A 20,524-nucleotide genomic window follows, 5' to 3' on the forward strand; every position below is an offset into this window, starting at 1 on the left:
TCAAAGGTCAAGCGCACTGGACATCAAAGTATCAAGATGGTTTCCGGGCTCTAAAGCGTTATCCTTTCCACCTACAGTCACCATATCATACATATGGACTACCCATGGGATGAAGATGTTCTCTATGGATTTTGGGGTCAAAAGGTCAAGCGCACTGGACATCGAAGTAGCAATGTGGTTTCCGGGCTCTAAAGCGTTATCCTTTCCACCTACAGTCACCATATCATACATATAGACTACCCATGGGATGAAGATGTTCCCTATCGATTTTGGGGTCAAAAGGTCAAAGGTCAAGCGCACTGGACATCGAAGTAGCAATATGGTTCGGTTTGTTATGCCATTTGTTTTTTACACTCAGAAAAGAGGTAGTTTATACCTATTACCAACACCCTTTGGGAGATTGGGGTAAGCGGGGGGTATTCCTAGTGAGCATTGCTCACAGTACCTCTTGTTTTATATTATATTTAGCGCTTTATCAATTTTAAATAATAATAATAACATCCATGAGTAACTTTTACTATTTCTTGCACTTTCCACTGTAATATGAAATGAATAATCGTTGAATAGGTGATTAAACACAGCTTTCTGATGCATGCAAGTAATCAAAGTGTATGCTCACATTGTACTATGAATCATTCATATTGCTATAGTTAATTAGAGGGAAAGAGGTGATCAATGAAACACTTGTGTACAATGTCATCTAGTTGGGGTTTTTTGCCGAAATTCTGGCAATCACAAAAAGTAATGTTGTATTTATACCACATACAAAATATATGTATGCCATGAAAACAATAATATTAGTATAGCAGAGCGCTGTTAGGCTTCGGATATGTTGGTATCTGAAAGCAAGATTTAACAGTGATGTTTTTAGAAGGTATGGTCAAACACAAAATTGTGATGATAAACCACATTTCCAAACTGCGTGCGTGATAGGCGAGAGGTTTGGCCGTCCGGGTGTACTCTGGACACCACGTGAGTGTACCCGTTTTCTGTTGGTGGTAAGTTGTCTGGACTGACGGGAAGACCAGAAGGAATTCTCTTCGATGTCAAATATATTTTTGTTCTCTTCCACCGTATAATTAAAAACACTATGGTGCAAATTAGGCTGATAGTTCCCGTGATTATAACTGGTACGATGATGAGAGAGTTGGAAAAGTCTTGCCGAATTTCTGGATGGTTAAGGTGTGTTCCACAGTCCGCTGTGAAGAGGGAAAAAAAAGCTACATTTATTTGGATGATGATGTTTTTCGTCACATTTAACAATTTTTCAGTTATATACATGTAGTGGTGCCCAGTTTATTGTTGGTGGAAGAGAGAACCTGGGAAAAGACCACCGACCTTCCGAAAGTAAACTGGGAAACTTTCTCACTTACCGGCGCGAGCGGGATTCGAACCCGCGCCGACCAGAGGTGAGAGGCCGTGTGATTTTGAGCGCGATGTTTTAACCACTCGGCCCCTACATTTATTTGGAAAACTACATCCCAGTTGTCACGGATAACCGTGCTAGAATATGATAAACGATCAAGTCACAGAAATAATTTACATATTCTAGCACTAATTTTGTTGACTATATATACATGTATAACCCTAACCCTAACGGCAAACTGACAACTCAACTGTATGACAAACGGGATGATTTCAGCTTCTCCATCGTCAACTTCCCACATTTATGTAGCAATATTCCATTATCACCTGCATATGGTGTTTATATATCTCAACTGATTCGATATGCAAGAGCTTGTTCTGGGTATAGTCAGTTTTTAAATCGAGGTAAGCTACTGACAAACAAGTTGATGGTACAGGGATTTCAACAGTCTCGATTGAAGTCAGCATTTCGCAAATTCTATGGTCGTTATAACGATCTAGTTCGTCAATACAACCTCGCATTGGGTCAAATGCTGTCTGACGTGTTTCATACCGATTGTTAAGCCGTTCTTGGCACACTGATTTTGACTGCGGATTAATCCGTTTACCTGATCAGGATATGGGGCTCACGGCGGGTGTGACCGGTCAACAGGGGATACTTACTCCTCCTAGGCACCTGATCCCACCTCTGGTGTGTCCAGGGGTCCGTGTTTGCCCAACTATCTATTTTGTATTGCTTGTAGGAGTTATGAGATTGATCACTGTTCGCTATATTCACCTTGCATATGTTTCTTTTGGGCTACCAGATCGATAATTTGTTTCTAATCAGTTCTGGAAAATGAAATTATTTTATAAAATTTTTATTTAATTGTTCCTTCAAAGTTAAATTTTCAAAAAGTTGTTATAATGTTAAAATTTGTTTATAGGGTATTGAAAATGCACATCTAAAAAAAATCCTGATTAGAATTTCAGCATATATTTCATAAACAGTCATTTATGCACTAACAAATTCATATATAACATTTTGCATAAGAAATTATTTTAGAGTAACAATTTGTGGAGCAAGGCATTGAAATATAATCCCTGGCTAGACAAAAATTGAAGTTAGTTGAAGTTGGTGTATTAGCAGTCTGGTGGTAAACCTAATAGTATATTCTGTTCTATTGTTAAGAATTTACAGTATTAATAGAAATTGAGTTCCAATGCTTGCTTTTTAGCTACATCCATTTGGTAACCACAGTGAGAGGGATGAGTTGTACTATCATCATATCAAGAACCATACCAGGAAGTGCAGATTTCTTCCTCATGGCCACATGGAAGTTGACTGTCAAAACTAGTTTCTGGATAATAACTCAAGTACTTTGCATTCTATTCAAACCAAATTTGGACATATGGATACATACAAAAAAGGAAAGATGCCTGTCAATTTTGGGGTCAGAAGATCAAAGATCAAGGTCACAGTGCATGGAAATTAGAAAATACTGATGCGGGGGCATATGTTTTACACATTTTGTAGTTATAAATGAATTAGTATTGTATATATGTATATATTATTTATGTTTTCTGATTATTTATTATATAATGAAATAAATATATAGAATTTGTTAATGTGAATTGAAAAATAAACATTTTATAACAAATCGTATATTGTTATCGTTTAGAATGTATGTCAGTGTAAGAAGGGGGGTGGGAACACAAAATGGTGCAAATCTTTGTTCCAATGCACACTACCCCACACATTTTTTTCATTTAAATTAAGCAAAAATATGATTCAAATCTACATTAGTAATTTCAGAACAAGTTTGATACAGATATTCTCCCTTGGTTGAATTTTTTGATGAAATGGGTCTTCAAATTTGTGTGATATTTTATACAATTATGTTCATTAATACTTGATTTTTTGTAGAATTGGTGATATATTTTATGTAAAAGTTATTGAAATAATCAATTATGCTTAATTTTCATAAAATAAAAGAAAACCAAGATTATTCTGTCCTTAATATTTGTTTTATAGTGTTTCTTGTGAAAATTGGTGATTTTCATGAAAAATTAAGTTTCAGCAAAGGGGCAACTTTGAGGGGCTGTAATTATACCCCCCGCAACAAGTTGTGGGGGGGGGGGGGGTATACTGGAATCGGGTTGTCCGTCTGTCTGTCCGTCCGTCCGTCTGTAGACGCAATGGTTTCCGGGCTCTAAAGCATTATCCTTTCCACCTACCGTCACCATATCATATATATGGACTACCCATGGGATGAAGATGTTCCCTATCGATTTTGGGGTCAAAAGGTCAAGCGCACTGGACATCGAAGTAGCAATATGATTTCCGGGCTCTAAAGCGTTATCCTTTCCACCTACAGTCACCATATCATACATATGGACTACCCATGGGATAAAGATGTTCCCTATCGATTTTGGGGTCAAAAGGTCAAAGGTCAAGCGCACTGGACATCGAAGTATCAATATGGTTTCCGGGCTCTAAAGCGTTATCCTTTCCACCTACAGTCACCATATCATACATATGGACTACCCATGGGATGAAGATGTTCCCTATCGATTTTGGGGTCAAAAGGTCAAAGGTCACGCACACTGGACATCGAAGTAGCAATATGGTTTCCGGGCTCTAAAGCGTTATCCTTTCCACCTACAGTCACCATATCATACATATGGACTACTCATGAGATGAAGATGTTCCCTATCGATTTTGGGGTCAAAAGGTCAAAGGTCACGCGCACTGGACATTGAAGTAGCAATATGGTTCGGTTTGTCATGCCATTTGTTTTTTACACTCAGAAAAGAGGTAGTTTATACCTATTACCAACATCCTTTGGGAGATTGGGGTAAGCGGGGGGTATTCTTAGTGAACATTGCTCACAGTACCTCTTGTTCTTTAAAGTCCACACTAACATACTCTTTTTTATGTTTTAAATGTATTTCGGATAAAGATGTATCAGTTAAAATGGTTTATTAAAAAAGTTTGATACTTCTGAAAAAATTCAAACCAGGAGAGAACATCCTTAAGCAACAGTATGAAAGAATATGTGTTCTTAAAACTTTAATGTCCTCAGAAGTGCATACACTGATGAAAGGTTTTAAATGATTGATTGATTGAATATTGTTTAACGTCCCTCTCGAGAATATTTCACTCATATGGAGACGTCACCAATGCCGGTGAAAGGCTGCAAAATTTAGGCCTATGCTCGGTGTTTATGGCTTTCGAGCAGGGAGGGATCTTTATCGTGCCGCACCTGCTGTGACACGAGACCTCGGTTTTTACGGTCTCATCCGAAGGACCACCCCATTTAGTCGGCTCTTACGACAAGCAAGGGGGTACTGGGGGTCTATTCTAACCTGGATCCCCATGGGATTTCAAATGATAAAATAGGTGTATTAACATTAAAACATCAAAAGATTTGACTAATTTGGACCCATCCTAGAGTCAAAACACTGGGTTTTAAAATTTACCATATTTTGTATATCCTTTTCTGCTATTCCTAAGTATCCATTTAGATTTTATACAGTATCAACAAACTTACACATTAATATTGTATACTAAGTTAGGCCATACCCCGAGGTCAGAACCCCTACCCCGGGGATCATCAGATTTACAATTTTGGTAATGGAACTACCTGCTCATTCTAAATATCCATTTAATTTCAATTTAGAATCAATAACGCTAAAGAAGAGTGTTTTACACATAACCTCTATTTCGTAAGTTTGGTCCTGCCCTGGGGTCAGAACTGTTACCCCGGGGATCATGAAATTTACAAGTGTGGCAGAGGCCTTCCTGCTCTACATCACTATGCATCTAGATTTTCATAAACATCTGTAGAGAAAAAGATTGTTGAATATATGTCAATTTTGGATAGCTTTTGCCTCGCCCCTAAGGCCCCAGTGGTGCAGGAATTCTGAAATTTACAATTTATGTCCTCCTTGTTCAAAGGATGCTGCATCCCGAATTTGAAAAGAATTGGAATGATAGTTATCAAGAAGAGAAACATTTCTATTGTTCACACATTTAATAACTGATCATTTTGGTCCCAACCTAATACGAAACCCCTAACCCTGGAATCATTAAATTTACAATTTTGGTAAAGGACTACCTGCTCTTTCTAAATATCCATAAGGATTGAGTTTCAATAGCACTAAAGATGTTATTTAAGTGTTTTACACATAAAAACTATACACCAAGTTTGGCCCCAGGGTTCAGAACCCCTACCCCCGGGGGGGGGGGGGGGGTCATGAAATTTACAATTTCGGTAAAGGCTCCCTTGCTCATCATTACTATATGCTTACTTTCTCTGATAGATGCCCAGAAATAAAGAAGATTTCAAAAGAAATACATAAATTTTAGAGTTTTTACCCGAAAATCAAGGTCCCATAGGGTGGGAGTGGGTCAAAACATTTATAATGTCCGGTCTCCTTCACTTACAGATGCTACATACCAAGATTGGCCCAGTAGTTTCTAAGAAGTTGTTAACGGACGACGCACGACAACGGACGCAGACCAATAGCAATAGGTCACCTGAGTTACTCGGGTTACCCAAATTACCCATGCTATGTGCCTGGACGCTGTTTCATCAATAAGTGTAAATTTTCAACTAACTAAGTCTTACGCCGACTACGTAAATCTAGTTACGTATAATCTTAGTTTAGTGCAAACCGCGTTTCACGAAACGACGTAAATACATGCGTCCGTTACTACTCGACTAAGTTTTCAACTAAGCTTACGTACTTAGTTACCGCGTCCTGAGCATGCGTACATCATACTTTCGTGGGTTTTTTTCACTTGTCGTCGGGACCAAAATAATGAATAAAAAGAATGTAAAGAAAATGCGCAAGCGGAATTGGTTGGAGAAAGAGGTGGTCATGTTGGCAGAGGCAGTTAAATTTTCCTATACCATACTATTTGGGCACTGCGTACTAAATCAAACATATCACTCTATAAACAAAATTTGGTTTTATCTAGGCCTATGTATATATTTTACATCTCTTCTTCTACAAAAAGTAGTTGTTTTATGATTTCAAAGGGTATTATAATTTAAGTGCAGGTCGACACGATACATCTACATTGTACATGTATATAGATTCATTCATTCATTCATTCATACTTTATTTCCTCCCTTAGGAGATTATGAAGAAAATACATTTACATCAATATAATTACAAATACATGTACATACAAAGAAAGAAAGAAAAGAAAAAAACACATTATGTACACAATATAAACAAAAATAGAAAAGATTAGGATATTCTTAGTTGTACACCTCAACAGATAAGTACATATGGTAGCAGCTGTCCCTTTTAAAGCCAAAGCATATTTAATATAGATATATTTACTGCAGTGAGCATCTGTAGTATAGGGCTGAAGTGCTGCTATATAATATTTATACTTTAATTGGATAATTAATGTAGACTCATAGGCCTAAATGTGTTTGAACAAATTGAATATGTGTGCATGTTTTACAGTTTGGGATTATATACAGACACGTACCTTCGTTTTGCAAAGTGACGGGGGAAAGGGGGGGGGGGGGTGCAGCTGGGGCATAAATTAGATGTTGGCTTTTCAAATAATCTTTTGTCCTATCTGCAAAATCTTAATTCGGAGGTGGGATGGAGAGGGTGGTGTTGGAATCTTTTGCAGTGATATCCACATTTTTTTTCTCTCAGGTTTCATTTTCTTCAATCGTGGGGGTGCTAGAGTCTTCTATCATGAGTGCCTCAAAACACTTTCCTACAAACATGTGTGGGGGGTGGGGGTGGGGTGTGTGGGTGTTAGACTTCTTCTATCAATGCTCATGATCATACCTCACTAAATAGTTTTTATTCATAAATACCTCTCTTTCACTTACAGTACAAAATTTTAAAAAATCGTATTGTTAAAAAAAAGTGGAGTAGCAACGCAGGGTGTCCCTCCCATTCACTCCGATTCGTGCCTGATATACTGTACATGTGCAGGGTACCTGTAAAGTGCGAAACGAATCTACCGAAATGAAACGAAACCCATCGAAACGAAATCTACCGAAACGAAACGAGAACCCATCGAAACGAAACGAAACCTACCGAAACGAAAGAGATTGTATAACCGAACTCTTAATTATAATAATTAAAAATGTTATCTTAGGCCCCTGTGAAAGTTACCACATATAAATAAAATTCGCCTCCTCTTTGATGTAGGATTTCGGCTTGACTGATACAAAGTTTAAAAAGTTGGAGGAGGGGGGGGGGGGAGAGTCAGCACAAAGTACATATCGGAAGTTGATTAAATACCATGTGCAATTAGTTTCGTATTCATAAATTTCAGAACGGAGGGTTACAATTTCAGAGGTCTGGGGAAACACACTAAACGAGGGGTGGGGTCGCCGGCGTTGGATCCGCCTTTGGGTATAGATACATTATTTGAAGAAGCTGGTGTCTGAGAAAGTTGAAAGCAGGAAGGACTCTTAACCCCTTATTTTATCTCTAACTGCTGAGGTGCGAGCACTTTCAGTAATGGAAAAACATTAAATAGTATACCATATTATATGAATGCAATTCGGTAAGATATATATACATTTATTATTAGAAATTATCATTGATATGTAGTGAGTCTAAATATAACTCTATACATTTGGGGTGTTGCTAAGACGGGGAATTGAAAACGGGACGGAAAACGAAAAATTTTTATGCAATGATATCAGGAGGAGGTCAGCATTTAGTAAAATCAAAAGGCTTATGAGCAAGGGAAGCAGAGATTACAAAGAGAACGGGAGGACATATTCAGAATCCACCGTTTGATATACTACATACAAATACACAATATCCCCATGTATACATAGATTTATTTTAGAGTAAAAAATACGGAAACATGTATTTATGCCCAAAGGCGAATCCAACGCCGGCGATCCCACCCCTTGTGTAGTGTGTTTCCCCAGACTTCTGACCTGTGAGACTGTAACCATCCGTTCTGAAATTTATGAATCCGAAACTAATTGCACATGGTATTTAATCCACTTCGGATATGTCAAAGGGGAGACCGAGTTTTATTTATATGTGGTAACTTTCACAGGGGCCTAATTAAGATATCATCTTTAATAATTATAATTAAAAGAGTTCGGTTATACAATCTGTTTCGTTTCGTTTCGGTGGGTTTCGTTTCGCACTTTACAGGTACCCGTACATGTGGGTGTTTTTCTTTATTTGATAACATAAAATCTATATCTGCACGGATTATCCTGCACATCACTTATCACCGAAATTTGTCAAACTGTTACGAAGACCTTTTTTTTTTTATTTGGAAGAACTTTATTATCATAATATAGTTATATGATGTACAGGTATCTCTTAAGACGGGATATTTTTTTTAAGATTTAAGATATACAATGGAAAATAGTAGATCTTAAAGTAACTGTTCATGAAATATACATTACACTCCCGTAAATCCTCCCACCATACGACAGAGATCGAATTGAATCAAGCTCGCTAATCATTTGGTCCAAGTTAGTCAGAGCGGAAGTTTTGAAGAGATTTATAAATAGCCTACATATAATACAATAAAGTGAATGTTCCCTTTACGGTGGACTACTTTACAAAGGGATTTGGGAATAACACTGTACATTCATATATAGATAGACACTTGTGAAAAACAATCATACAGTAAAGGCAAGCCATTACTAGTTTTCAAAGGGAAGAAACCCTTATAGCCTTACATATTTATCGTTGTATACGTCTAAAAGCATCCTGTCTAGAAAAAAAATGATCACGACGCAAAGCTCGTCGGTAAAAATTCCATATATATTTACAAACAGCTAACAGTCGGTCATGATTTTTGCTTGCGTAGGTACTTACGTAAGGGTTCGACCTGACGTGGTGTTTCTACTAGTTAGTAGAAAACATGCGTAAATTCTAATCTTACGCCATTTGATGAAACGGACTTACGTAAAATATTTAGTCTAGTCAGAAAGTTACGCCAAACTAAGCTTACGCAACTAGTTACGATGTTTGATGAAACGGCGTCCTGGTATTTGCACAACAAGCAGCACAAACTATTCATGTGTTATCATTATTTTATTAGTCACAGAGATTCATTATGGAAAAAAAAATACACTAGCTTATTTATTTACTACCAAGTCACGCAATACTTTTGTAGAATAGTTTAAGAAAGGGAATCAATATTATACCATGACAATTACATGTACTAATGTCAAGGTCATAGATAAAAATAATTGAATAGTTTTTGCGACACAAGTAAAACCGGTCTGATTGATTGATTGTTTTGCTGTTTCCGCACACTCAACAATTTTATGCCCCCGTTCAAAGAAGACGGGCAAATTGGTTTGCACCTGTCGGTCGGTCGGTAGACCACATGTTGTCCGCTCAATCTTGAGAACCATTCACTTGATGATAATGATATTGCATATGTGGGTTGGTTATGAGTAGAAGAGGATCCCTATTGTTTTTCAGGTCAAAAGGTCAAGGGTCAATCTACTCTGGACACAGGAATATAATGTCCGCTCAATATCTTGAGAACCCTTTGCTTGAAAGACATCAAACTTTGCACACTGGTACATCCTAAGGAGTAGATGACCACTGTTTATTTTTGAGGTCATATGGTCAAGGGTCAAACTGGACATAGGAATATACTGACCATTCAATGTCTAGAGAACCCTTTGCTTGACAGACATCAAACTTGGTACACTGATACGTCTTCAGGAGAAGATGACCACTATTGATTTTGAGGTCACATGGCCAAAGGTCAAGGGTCACACTGGATATAGGAATATACTGTCCGTTCAATATCTTGAGAACCCTTTGTTTGACAGACATCAAACTTGGTACACTGGTACATCTTAAGGAGAAAATGACCCCTATTGATTTTGAGGTCACATATTTAAAGGCCAAGGGTCAAACTGGACATTGGAATATACTGTCCGTTCACTATCTTGAGAACCCTTTGCTTGACAGACATCAAACTTGTTACACTGGTACATATTCAGAAGACGACCCCTATAGATTTTCAGGTCACATGGTCAAAGGTCAAACTGGACATTGGAATATACTATCTGCTCGATATTTTGAGAACCCTTTGCTTCACAGACATTAAACTTGGTACACTGGTACATCATCAGGAGAAGATGACTCTTATTGATTTTAAGGTCGCGTGGTCAAGGGTCACACTGGACATAGGAATATACTGTCCGCTCAATATCTTTAGAACCCTTTGCTTGACAGACATCAAACTCTGTACATTGGTATATCTTCAGGAGAAGATGACTACTAATAATTTTGAGGCCACATGGTCAAAGGGCAAACTGGACATACTTTACGAGTTACATAAAGCTTTATGGAAATATAAAGGAACTTTTGATTACGTGAAGATGTCATTTCTATTGACATGTATCATGTTTATGTGTCACCTACACTTGAAATTAATATCCACTTTTTTTTATCAACGTCAAAATGTCCGTCCATCTAACTGTTTGTATATCACTTATTAAGAATTGCAGGCATGTTCACGAAGCTATCTTGGGAAAAAAGATCCTCAGCACCCCTTGCTTGTCGTAAGAGGCGACTAAATGGGGCGGTCCTTCGCATGAGACCTCAAAAGCCGAGGTCCCATGTCAGGTGTGGCACAATAAAGATCCCTTCCTGCTCAAAGGCCGTAAACGCCGAGAAATAGGCCTTAATTTTTCAGCTCTTCACCGACAGTGATGACGTCTTCATATTTGTGAAATATTCTCGAGAGGGACGTTAAACAATATTTAATCAACAAATCACATATACCATGGAAGGATATTTAGAGACATTTACAACCCCTGGATTACTTAAATTTCCTCAGTTGAGTAAATCCGTTTCCTTTTCTTACTCATGATGTAATTGCATATAAACTTCTCCGTGCTTGAGTGGTTAGAGCATCGTGCTCAAAATCATACTGCCCCTCACCTCTGGTCGGCGCGGGTTCGAATCCCGCTCGCGCCGTTAAGTGGGAAAATTTTTCAGTTTACTTCCGGAAGGTCGGTGGTCTCTCCCCTGGTATATTGCATCTGGTTTCAGTAAAATGCGTCGGTGTCCATTTTCTTTCCTCCATCATTAACAGGATTTTCTAGTAAATACCCCACTAGGCTAGCAGTGACTAATCCGCAGCCAATAACCCCGTAAAAGTAAAAAAAAAATCATCAAAGTACTGCAAGTACTCAGAATCAAATTAAAGATTAGCAAATAATTTTTCAAACAATTAATAAACATATCCTTAATCATCATCCTAGTAAATACTGTACCTTGTGTACATTGCACAGGAAGGACATATCCTTCTATTCCAAAATAGCAATTCTCTTGTAGAGTACAATAAGCCGGTAGCAATAATTCAAAATCGATCGACCTTGTGCACCAGCTGCACCCAGTTGTGTTGATGCAATCCCTGAAACAATACAGATTTATGATGTAGTCGGAATACGAAAGTTATTTGCTAAATTTTATTTGTAGTAACGATTTTAGTATACTCATTAAAGCAATGAATGAATTGCCACTATTTGTTAGTTCTTTTCCCTATTTCAAACATAGGTGGCACAAGACTCGTTTATGTCCTTGTTGACTTCCGATTTATGAGAGAGTCTTAAGCTTTCTGTTGTGCAAACGGGTCGGATGTAGGCTTCCCAAGTAATTATGCTAAAAAAACAATGGTTCATTGCCATCAAACGTAACAACGACAACGATCGTTTCAAGTTCCAGGCAGCTTCGTGCGTGAGAAGCACTTCAGTCTTCAATCCGACTTCACAGATGTCGACTTTGTTGCATAAAGTACTTACGGTGGGTTGAATATTTCCTTTGTCGATCGAAATTTTCTGTATAAATGTTTAATATTGAAATTTTAGTTATTCTTAGTGATACAGTCATCAGTGATAATTCTATGATTCGACCAGGGGAAATTTGAGTCATCAATATATAATCGGGATATGGTACAAAAATATATGTAAAGGCATAGGGTCTATCTTTTATCTCAAACATGACATCACAATATTTTGCAAGAACTCCAAAAAAAAAAATAAATAAATAAAATAAAAAAACAATTTAAAAAAAAAAAAAAAAAAAAACAAATTTGTAGTATTACATGTAATTATGAGTTATTTATTGAATGTTATTTAATTAATCGATTTGTCAGAGGAAATTCTATTGCAACCGAAACTCTTAAGGAGCTCTCTCTTTTCGGTCCTTACGTTTTTTAAGTTCGTCTCTAAGCGCAGTGAGGTCTCACGAACCGTAATCTGCCATCTTTATAAACATTCAACACCGTTCTAATCTACATGAAAACGTGTTCTTCCGACACTCTCTTAAAATGGAGGTTAGAAAGATTAAAGAACGGGCTTGTCCATCGGAGAAAAATCCCAAAAGCGATCTAGGAGCGACGGAAAATATTGTATCCCGCAAGGAAGGAAGCCAAAGAAAAGCATCGGAAAGCCGTCCTAGTGAAGGATAAACTGTTAATTGATGGTAAGCAGTATCACCCTTGGACGAAGACCCGCCAGTACATTAACCCATAGAGCGGAAAACCGTAACGCTTTCAATGGACCCAGAAGAGGAATACGAGGGGGAAGAGTTGGCGAAAGAGAACATTAAGGAGGTCGAGAGAACAGCAAAACTGAACTTAAAATTAAAGTTTGGTACATCGACGGAAGCTTTAAAAAGAAATAGAAGGACAGAAACTTTAAAACGTTTCTGTGTACGTACAAATGTAGGATGTAATTTGCTTATCAGAATATTGGATTGATAAGGATTACAGTATTGACAACCCACATTTTTAATCGTACATTTTCCCTAGGAAATCAAAATCAACCCAAGATGGAGGAACCGTTTTATTGGTTAAAAATGATTTAGCACGTTATATATCTGTTGTCGAGTCTTTTCACGATTATATTATATGGCTAAATTTGACAAATTATTTTTTAAACGACAAAGCGAGAGTTATATGGCATTTACTTATTTTCCGCCAAGTAGTTCGACATTTTAAAAAGACAATGATGTGGAAAATCTCAAAGGTCTTTGTAACCTTGGAAAATATACATACATTCTGTATATAAAATCCTAAGAGAATGTTGTAATCCATTACTTTATTATTTGTAATTACGTACGTATATGTTTTAAAGTAAATGTACCACCGCCATGTTTATATTGTTTGTAATATGGTACTGATAAGCTGTAAAGCTTAAAGTAATAGAGAACTTAAATTTGAAACGCCTTGGACGTAAACGGATCGTACCCCACCTGTAATCAAGGGCGAGTAATTTGAAGTTTTATTTGCCATTGCATGCAAGTTTCGGAATTTAAAATTAATCGGGTTTTTTGGGGGAATAATAAGAGTAAAATTTGAAATATCGCCTTATATGAAAAAAATTACTCTAAGGCGCTTTAAACGGCTAAGAAGAGAAATGCAACGCTAAAACACAATCACATGATATTAAAGGACAGTATGACATAAGATCTTATATATCTGTAAAATTATCAAAACGCTATAATGAAGATCGATAGCTAAAAGGTATTTTTGGTTGATAATTAAAACAATCACAATTTATACATGTTAGGATCTAAAAAGCTAATTGATAAAAATGAGTTTTAAGATGTTTTTTTAAACAAGGGATGTTGACTTGTTGAATGGGTGCGAATTTTCCTTAAACTTTAGCCACTCAAAAATAAATGGTTTTACAGTAGTCTAAATTAATTTCCTATTTTGAAGTATTGAAAAACCTTTGTAACAGATTCCCAAATCCATATATCTCTAATTCTGACTATTTTCCTCAATAAAATCCAATCAAGGTTTGCCTTATTCAAGGTATTTCTGAGAACATGTAATATATTCTCTTTGACACGAAAGAAATATTAAGATTAAAATTTTGGCAGCACAGTTAACGCTCTCAGGAATTAGACATGATTCCGGAATGTAACATTATACCACCAAATATTATCTTTAAACTGGCAGATCCGGATGTCTCTTCAGAACCTTTCAGACAAGTTTAAATCACACAATATTTATTCTATGCATTGTTAAAACATTAACAGCCACTACACTACAGCAAATTAATACCTTCTGGAATGCTTTTCTGCACACTTTGGATCGAAACAAAGTTGTAGTTCGTCCACTCTGCCATTTTGTGGATGCGATTCAATCTCGATGACAGAGTGACTACCGACACATTGAGATATGTTTCCACTACAAAACATGGGATGTTACATGTCACTACAAATACATGTATCAATTGATATTGGTATGAGTTCGAAATGTTTTCAATAAATTTCACTTGATTGGCCAAGCCATAAGCTTTGCGTCAGCATAGCGAACAGGAATAAAACGCCGTATTAGAGAAATCGAGAACTTTGCTGTGAACCACCGCGCAATAAATATAACTACCTAACATTTGCCTAATTAATTTGCCTCTAAATGTTGTCAGTACCCACTTTATTCGATTCCGTGAAAACATGGACTTTAACAAGAAGCCATTGCGTGACGTCATATTCACTCCAGACCCGATATTTTAAGAGTATTGTGGATTGACAAACTCCGGAATAGACCGAAAACCAGTAGAGGCAGAGTTAAGGCAGGAAATTGGCACGAGGAAAACCCATTTACTGCGGTAATACAGTACAAATATGTGTCAGTACTGTAAAGGTAACTGAGAAATATCATGCAAGTGTGGTATTATTTCATACAACAGTATTTGAGGCATAGTCCGAATTAGTAAACGTGAGAATATATAATGGATTATCAGACAATTCATGACAGTGTAATTTCTATATTTGAGAAATGTGGAGGCACAATATGAAATCTGATTCTCCAAAAATAATTTTTCCTTTCAATTTTCTTTCAATTACAAAAGTGACTAGGCGTATCAGATACGAATGAAATAACATTTGATATAGACTTAAATTCGTATTTCAAGATAAAAGAACCTTGACCAATTAATCATATCAGTACCTTATTTAAAAACTTACCAAAACGCAAGAGTAAAGTTGTTTGATATAACGAGTTTGTCTTTAAAAATTTCAAATTTCTCACAAATGCAATTTCATGCATCTGTATAGGTCTAGTTATCATCCTTGTTTTTCACAAACCTCAACATAGTTCTGACCCCAAATAAAATAATTGAGGATTTTTTGAAATTTTAAAAAGCTTTATTCTTTTTGATTAAAAAATCTGTGAAAAAATTAATAACATTTTATTTAATTTTTTGGAACTTGGAATAATGGTACCATCTCCGTAGTCTTTGGTGATCAGGTCTTTTAATAGTCTGTTGGAATCCCCGTGGGCACGAATTGTGCTCCATTGTTAGCTGACCTGTTTTAATATTCCTATGAAGTACAATTTATTAAAAAAAAAACCATCTACGTCAGAAGAAAAAATATATTGCTGTGGCTTTGAATTCGACATTTACATATACCAACGATGTATTTACTTTCATTGCTTATTTTAAACGAGACTGTTGGAACCCTTGCACCATCAACTTGTTTGTCCATTTCGCAAATTATATGATCGTTATACATGGAACGATCTAGTTTGCCATTACAACCTATCAATGGGTCAAATGCTGTCTGGCGTGTTTCATGCTGATTGTTAGGCGGTTCTTGGCACACTGATTTTGACTACACTCCTAGGCACCTGATCCCACCTCTAGTATATCCAGGGGTCCGTGTTTGCCTAATTGGCTATTTTGTATTGCTTATAGGAGTTATAAGATTGATCACTGTTCCTTAACTTCATCTTTCATACTAAATTGTCAGGTCCGGAGTAAATGTGATGTCACGCAATGGCTCCTCGGTAAAGTCGATGTTTACACGAAATCGAATAATATGGGTACTGACAACATTATGGAAGGGCTTGGAGGCAAATTTAAGTACGCAAATGTTATTTGGGATAAATACTGATGAGTTATATTAAATGCTCGGCGGTTCAAAGGGAAATTCTCGATTTCTCAAAAAACGGCGTGTCATTCCTGTTCACTATACTAATGCATAGTTCTTGGCTTCGTCATGAATTTATTGATGATTGATTGAAGTTTTACGCCGTTTTGGCAATATTTCAGCCATTTTACGGCGGTTAATTAATTGAAATTCAAGTATGTCTGTTGGTGTATGATACGAGTTTCCCTGACAGCCCCCAATAAACTTACTCTTTTTCGAATATTAAGGAAACGATCCTTTGCATGTTAAGGGGGTTGTGATCCTTGACACGGGATACCCTTTAACGTCCCATCCGACGGACATAAAATTTAACAAGAGGCCCATGGGCCACATTGCTCATCTGAGTCACCTTGTCCAATATCTGAAGATTTTCCATATATATCTGCGAGTAAAACCTTAGTCCCTATTTTGGCCCCAACTATTTAACTTACCCTGGAGGTCATGATTTATACAAACTTGAATCTGCAGAAAGCTTTCATATAAATGTCAACTTCTTTGGCCTAATGGTTCTTGAGAAGAATATTTTTAAAGATTTTCCCTATATATATTTCTATGTAAAACTTTGATCCCCTATTGTGGCCTCAACCTACCCCCGTAGGCCATGGTTTGAACAAACTTGAATCTGCACTACACGTATGTCCAGGAAGCTTTCATGTAAATATCAGCGTTTCTGGCTCATTGGGTCTTGAGAAGAAGATTTTTAAAGATATTTCCCTGTATATTTTTATGTAAAACTTTGATCCCCTATTGTGGTCCCAGTCTACCCTGGGGGCCATGATTAAATAATTATTGTCAAAACAAGGGGCGCCTTTCCCGATTCTGCGTGCCTGGGCCTCCCAGGTAGCAGTGTAATTGTTAGGAGGGTGTTGTTATTGGATGGTGAAACACCCTCAGCCATTCAGAACTTTCGAATATTGTACTGGTGAAAATATTGTCCCTACTTTATATATCTTACTCAAAAATGTAGTATTTACATTTAATCAGGGGTGGCCAAAAGCGGGGGAGGCAGTCTCACTGCTACGACCCTGAGCGCTAATCACAGGTTTAAATTTAAGGTATTTCACCTACATTTAGTAACATCTCAATATCAGCGAAATATTTTATCCAAGGTAAACTAAAACATGCTTTCAAACTTAGGATTAATCGTATGTTTGATGTGAAAATGTACATATGTATTAAGATTTTCATTCTCTTCCAGAATACTCCTATACACTAGATCTTATTACATCGGTATGTCTTACATGTACTTTCTGCGCCGGAATAGTAATTCGATGTTGCAAAAGTTGGTACTTAACATTATATTAGTACTCATTCAAGATCGCCTTTGATATTCATAGCGGAATTTGTTACTTGTTTTACACGAGAGGGGCCTGCGTGGCCGAGTGGCTAGAGCACCGCGCTCAAATCACACGACCTCTCGCCTCTGGTCGACACGGGTTTGAATCCCGCTCGCGCCGGTAAGTGAGAAAGTTTCCCAGTTTTCTTTCGGAAGGTCGGTGGTCTTTTCCCAGGTGCATTGTATCTGTGTTTTCTCTTCCACCAATAAAAACTGGGCGCCACCAGAAAACTGAAGAATTGTTGAGTGTGGCGGAAAACAACAAAACATTAAATCAATCAATTTTACACGAGATCTAGAATGATGTGTCCACGAACATCTACGCATGTAAAAAACAAATCAATATATGCACCCTGGGGTGCATAAGCCGAGTTGCATGGGATACATTGTAAAGTTAGAAATGATGTGGCATATTTATAATTGTGAAAAACTAACTACAGTTTTAAACTTTTCGAGTTACTGTCCAGAAACCATATTTGTCTGAAGTTTTCAATTTATTTTCGGTCACTGTTACCTTGACCTTTTTTCTCCAAAATCAATAGGGGGCCTTGCTTTGTTGGTATCAAACAATATATCCAAGTTTCATTTGATTCAAACAAGAGGTAATGTGAGCAATGCTCACTAAGAATACCCCCCCCCCCCCCCCCCCCCCCCCCCCCCCCCCCCCCCGCTTACCCCAATCTTCCAAAGGGTGTCGTTAATAAGGTATATATTACCTCTTTCCTGAGTGTATAAATATGGTATGTCTTTGTAGAAGAAAATGGAAGAAATAGTCCGAACACAAATCCATGGTATCAACCTACAATTTTGACCTTGATATCAAAGGTCAAGGTCATGAATGTACATGATAAATAGTCTCATGGTGATACACCCATGTCTTATGATATGACTGTCAAAACCCTATAATCAATTTTGACCTTGAGGTCAAAGTTCAAGATCATATAGAGGTCATGAAGGTACCCGACACATCATCTCATGGTGATACACTCTTGTGTCAAATATGGTATGCCTATGTCAAAGAACAAAGAAGTTATGGCCCGGACACGAATCCATTGTAAAAAAAAACTTTAATTTTGATGTTGAGGTAAAGGTCATATAGAGGTCATGAAGGTACTCGACACATCGTCTCATGGTGATCCACCTGTGTGGCAAATTTGGTTACCTATGTCAAACAAAGAAGTTATGACCCGGACACGCATCTGCACAGACAGACAGGCAGAGTGATTCCTCTATACCCCCTGAACTTCGTTTGCGGGGGGTATAATTAAAAAAAATTCGAGTTATCCTCTTGAAACCAAATTTTGTTTTGGAATTTTAAATCTATTTTCGGTTACTGTGACCTTGTCCTTTGACCTATTTTCTCCACAATCAATAGGGGTCTTTCTTACCTGGTACATAACAATATCTTTATGTATCATTTGATTCGGATTTAAACTTTCCAAGTTATCATCCGGAAACCAATTATTTCTGAAATTTTCATTCTATATTCGGTCACCGTGACCTAGACCTTTGACATTTTCTCTCCAAAATCAATAGGGGTCTTCCTTACCTGGTACCCAATAATATATATAAGTTTCATTTCATTTGGATTTAAATTTTCGGAATTATCATCCGGAAACCAAATTTTACTGAAATTTTCATTCTATATTCTGTCACTGTGACCTTGACCCTTTTCTCTCCAAAATCAATAGGGGTCTTCCTTACCTGGTACCCAACAATATATCAAAGTTTCATTTGATTCGGATTTAAATTTTCTGAGTTATCCGAAAACCAAATTTTTCTGAAATTTTCATTGTATTTTCGGTTACTGTGACCTTGACCTTAGACCATTTTTCTCCAAAATCAATAGGGGTCTTCCTTTCCTGGTACCCAATAATATATTAAAGTTTCATTTGATTAGATTGTAAACTTTTCGAGTTATCATCCGGAAACCAATTTTTGACGCCAAACCGCCCGCCCGCATCACCAAACCAATAGCCGAGTTCAAATTCGTTGCAACTCGGCTAAAAATCTAGCATCTTACGTTATTTTGCTGGAACAAAGACCATACCTCCAGGCATTAAGATGATCTGCACAGTTATCGAAAGACATCTCTTCAAAACACAAACACTGACAATCAAACTCGGTGCATATGTGGTCAGCTGGAAATGCACTGTCATTCTGTAATAGTAATGGAAAAAGACATTCTATATCTGAGGTCTGTACAAAGTTGTGTGTCATGATAATATATCAGCTTATTGCAAAACTCTGTAAAAAAAATTATTTGCTAGTATTTTGAAACTACTAATTCACATCGCATGTACTTACAAGATTCTCACAGCATTGAGAGTAGGAGCTGGAAACGGAAAGTGATCGAGGTTTAACTACCACATAAATGTTGCTGTTGGAAATAGGAAACATCTTATAATGGGGTTGGGAGGAATGTATGTTTTGCACAGGCGGATCAAATGACAAACGCACCTGCAAAAATTCATTTAAATCACAAAATTATGATAAGGTTATCATGATCGTATATAATCTTTATCTATGGACATCAAAAATTAATAATCTTCTTAAACTATTTCAAATTATGTTTAAACACATACTCTAAAGACATAGTGCTGTCTCATTCTGAAAATATCCAAACATGATTCTTTGTTGATAAGCCCCCTTCTCAGCATATGTTGGGCAATTCTAGACTCCTATGACAAAAACAGTGTTTAAAGTCTTAACAAAAATAGACAATACTGAAAATATGTTGTGGCTATTGAGATATTTTAGATAAGTTTTACAGATTCATCAGTTCGAGATAGAGAACAAGAGGCCCATGGGCCACATTGATCACCTGAGTCACCTTGGTCCATATAAGAAGACTTTCCATATACATTTGTATATTTGCATGTAAGACCGTAGTCCCTATTA

General features: G+C 37.0%; 1 protein-coding gene across 1 annotated transcript in view; it reads right to left on the bottom strand.

The window, feature by feature from the left end:
* Nucleotides 1–208: 208 nt before the first annotated feature.
* The window catches only part of LOC130047208 (VWFA and cache domain-containing protein 1-like), a 55,304-nt gene continuing 34,988 nt past the window's right edge, over nt 209–20,524 (bottom strand). Inside the window, exons 19-24 of the mRNA XM_056141816.1 lie at nt 20,209–20,304; nt 19,931–20,083; nt 19,674–19,783; nt 14,412–14,542; nt 11,475–11,792; nt 209–1,259 (exon numbers count right to left, since the gene is read on the bottom strand). Coding sequence (XP_055997791.1) covers nt 868–1,259; nt 11,475–11,792; nt 14,412–14,542; nt 19,674–19,783; nt 19,931–20,083; nt 20,209–20,304 — 1,200 coding nt within the window. The 3' untranslated portion in view covers nt 209–867. The remainder of the gene's footprint in view (nt 1,260–11,474; nt 11,793–14,411; nt 14,543–19,673; nt 19,784–19,930; nt 20,084–20,208; nt 20,305–20,524) is intronic.

Source organism: Ostrea edulis, chromosome 6 (genome assembly GCF_947568905.1).
Source record: "Ostrea edulis chromosome 6, xbOstEdul1.1, whole genome shotgun sequence".
NCBI classification, from domain to species: Eukaryota; Metazoa; Mollusca; class Bivalvia; order Ostreida; family Ostreidae; genus Ostrea; species Ostrea edulis.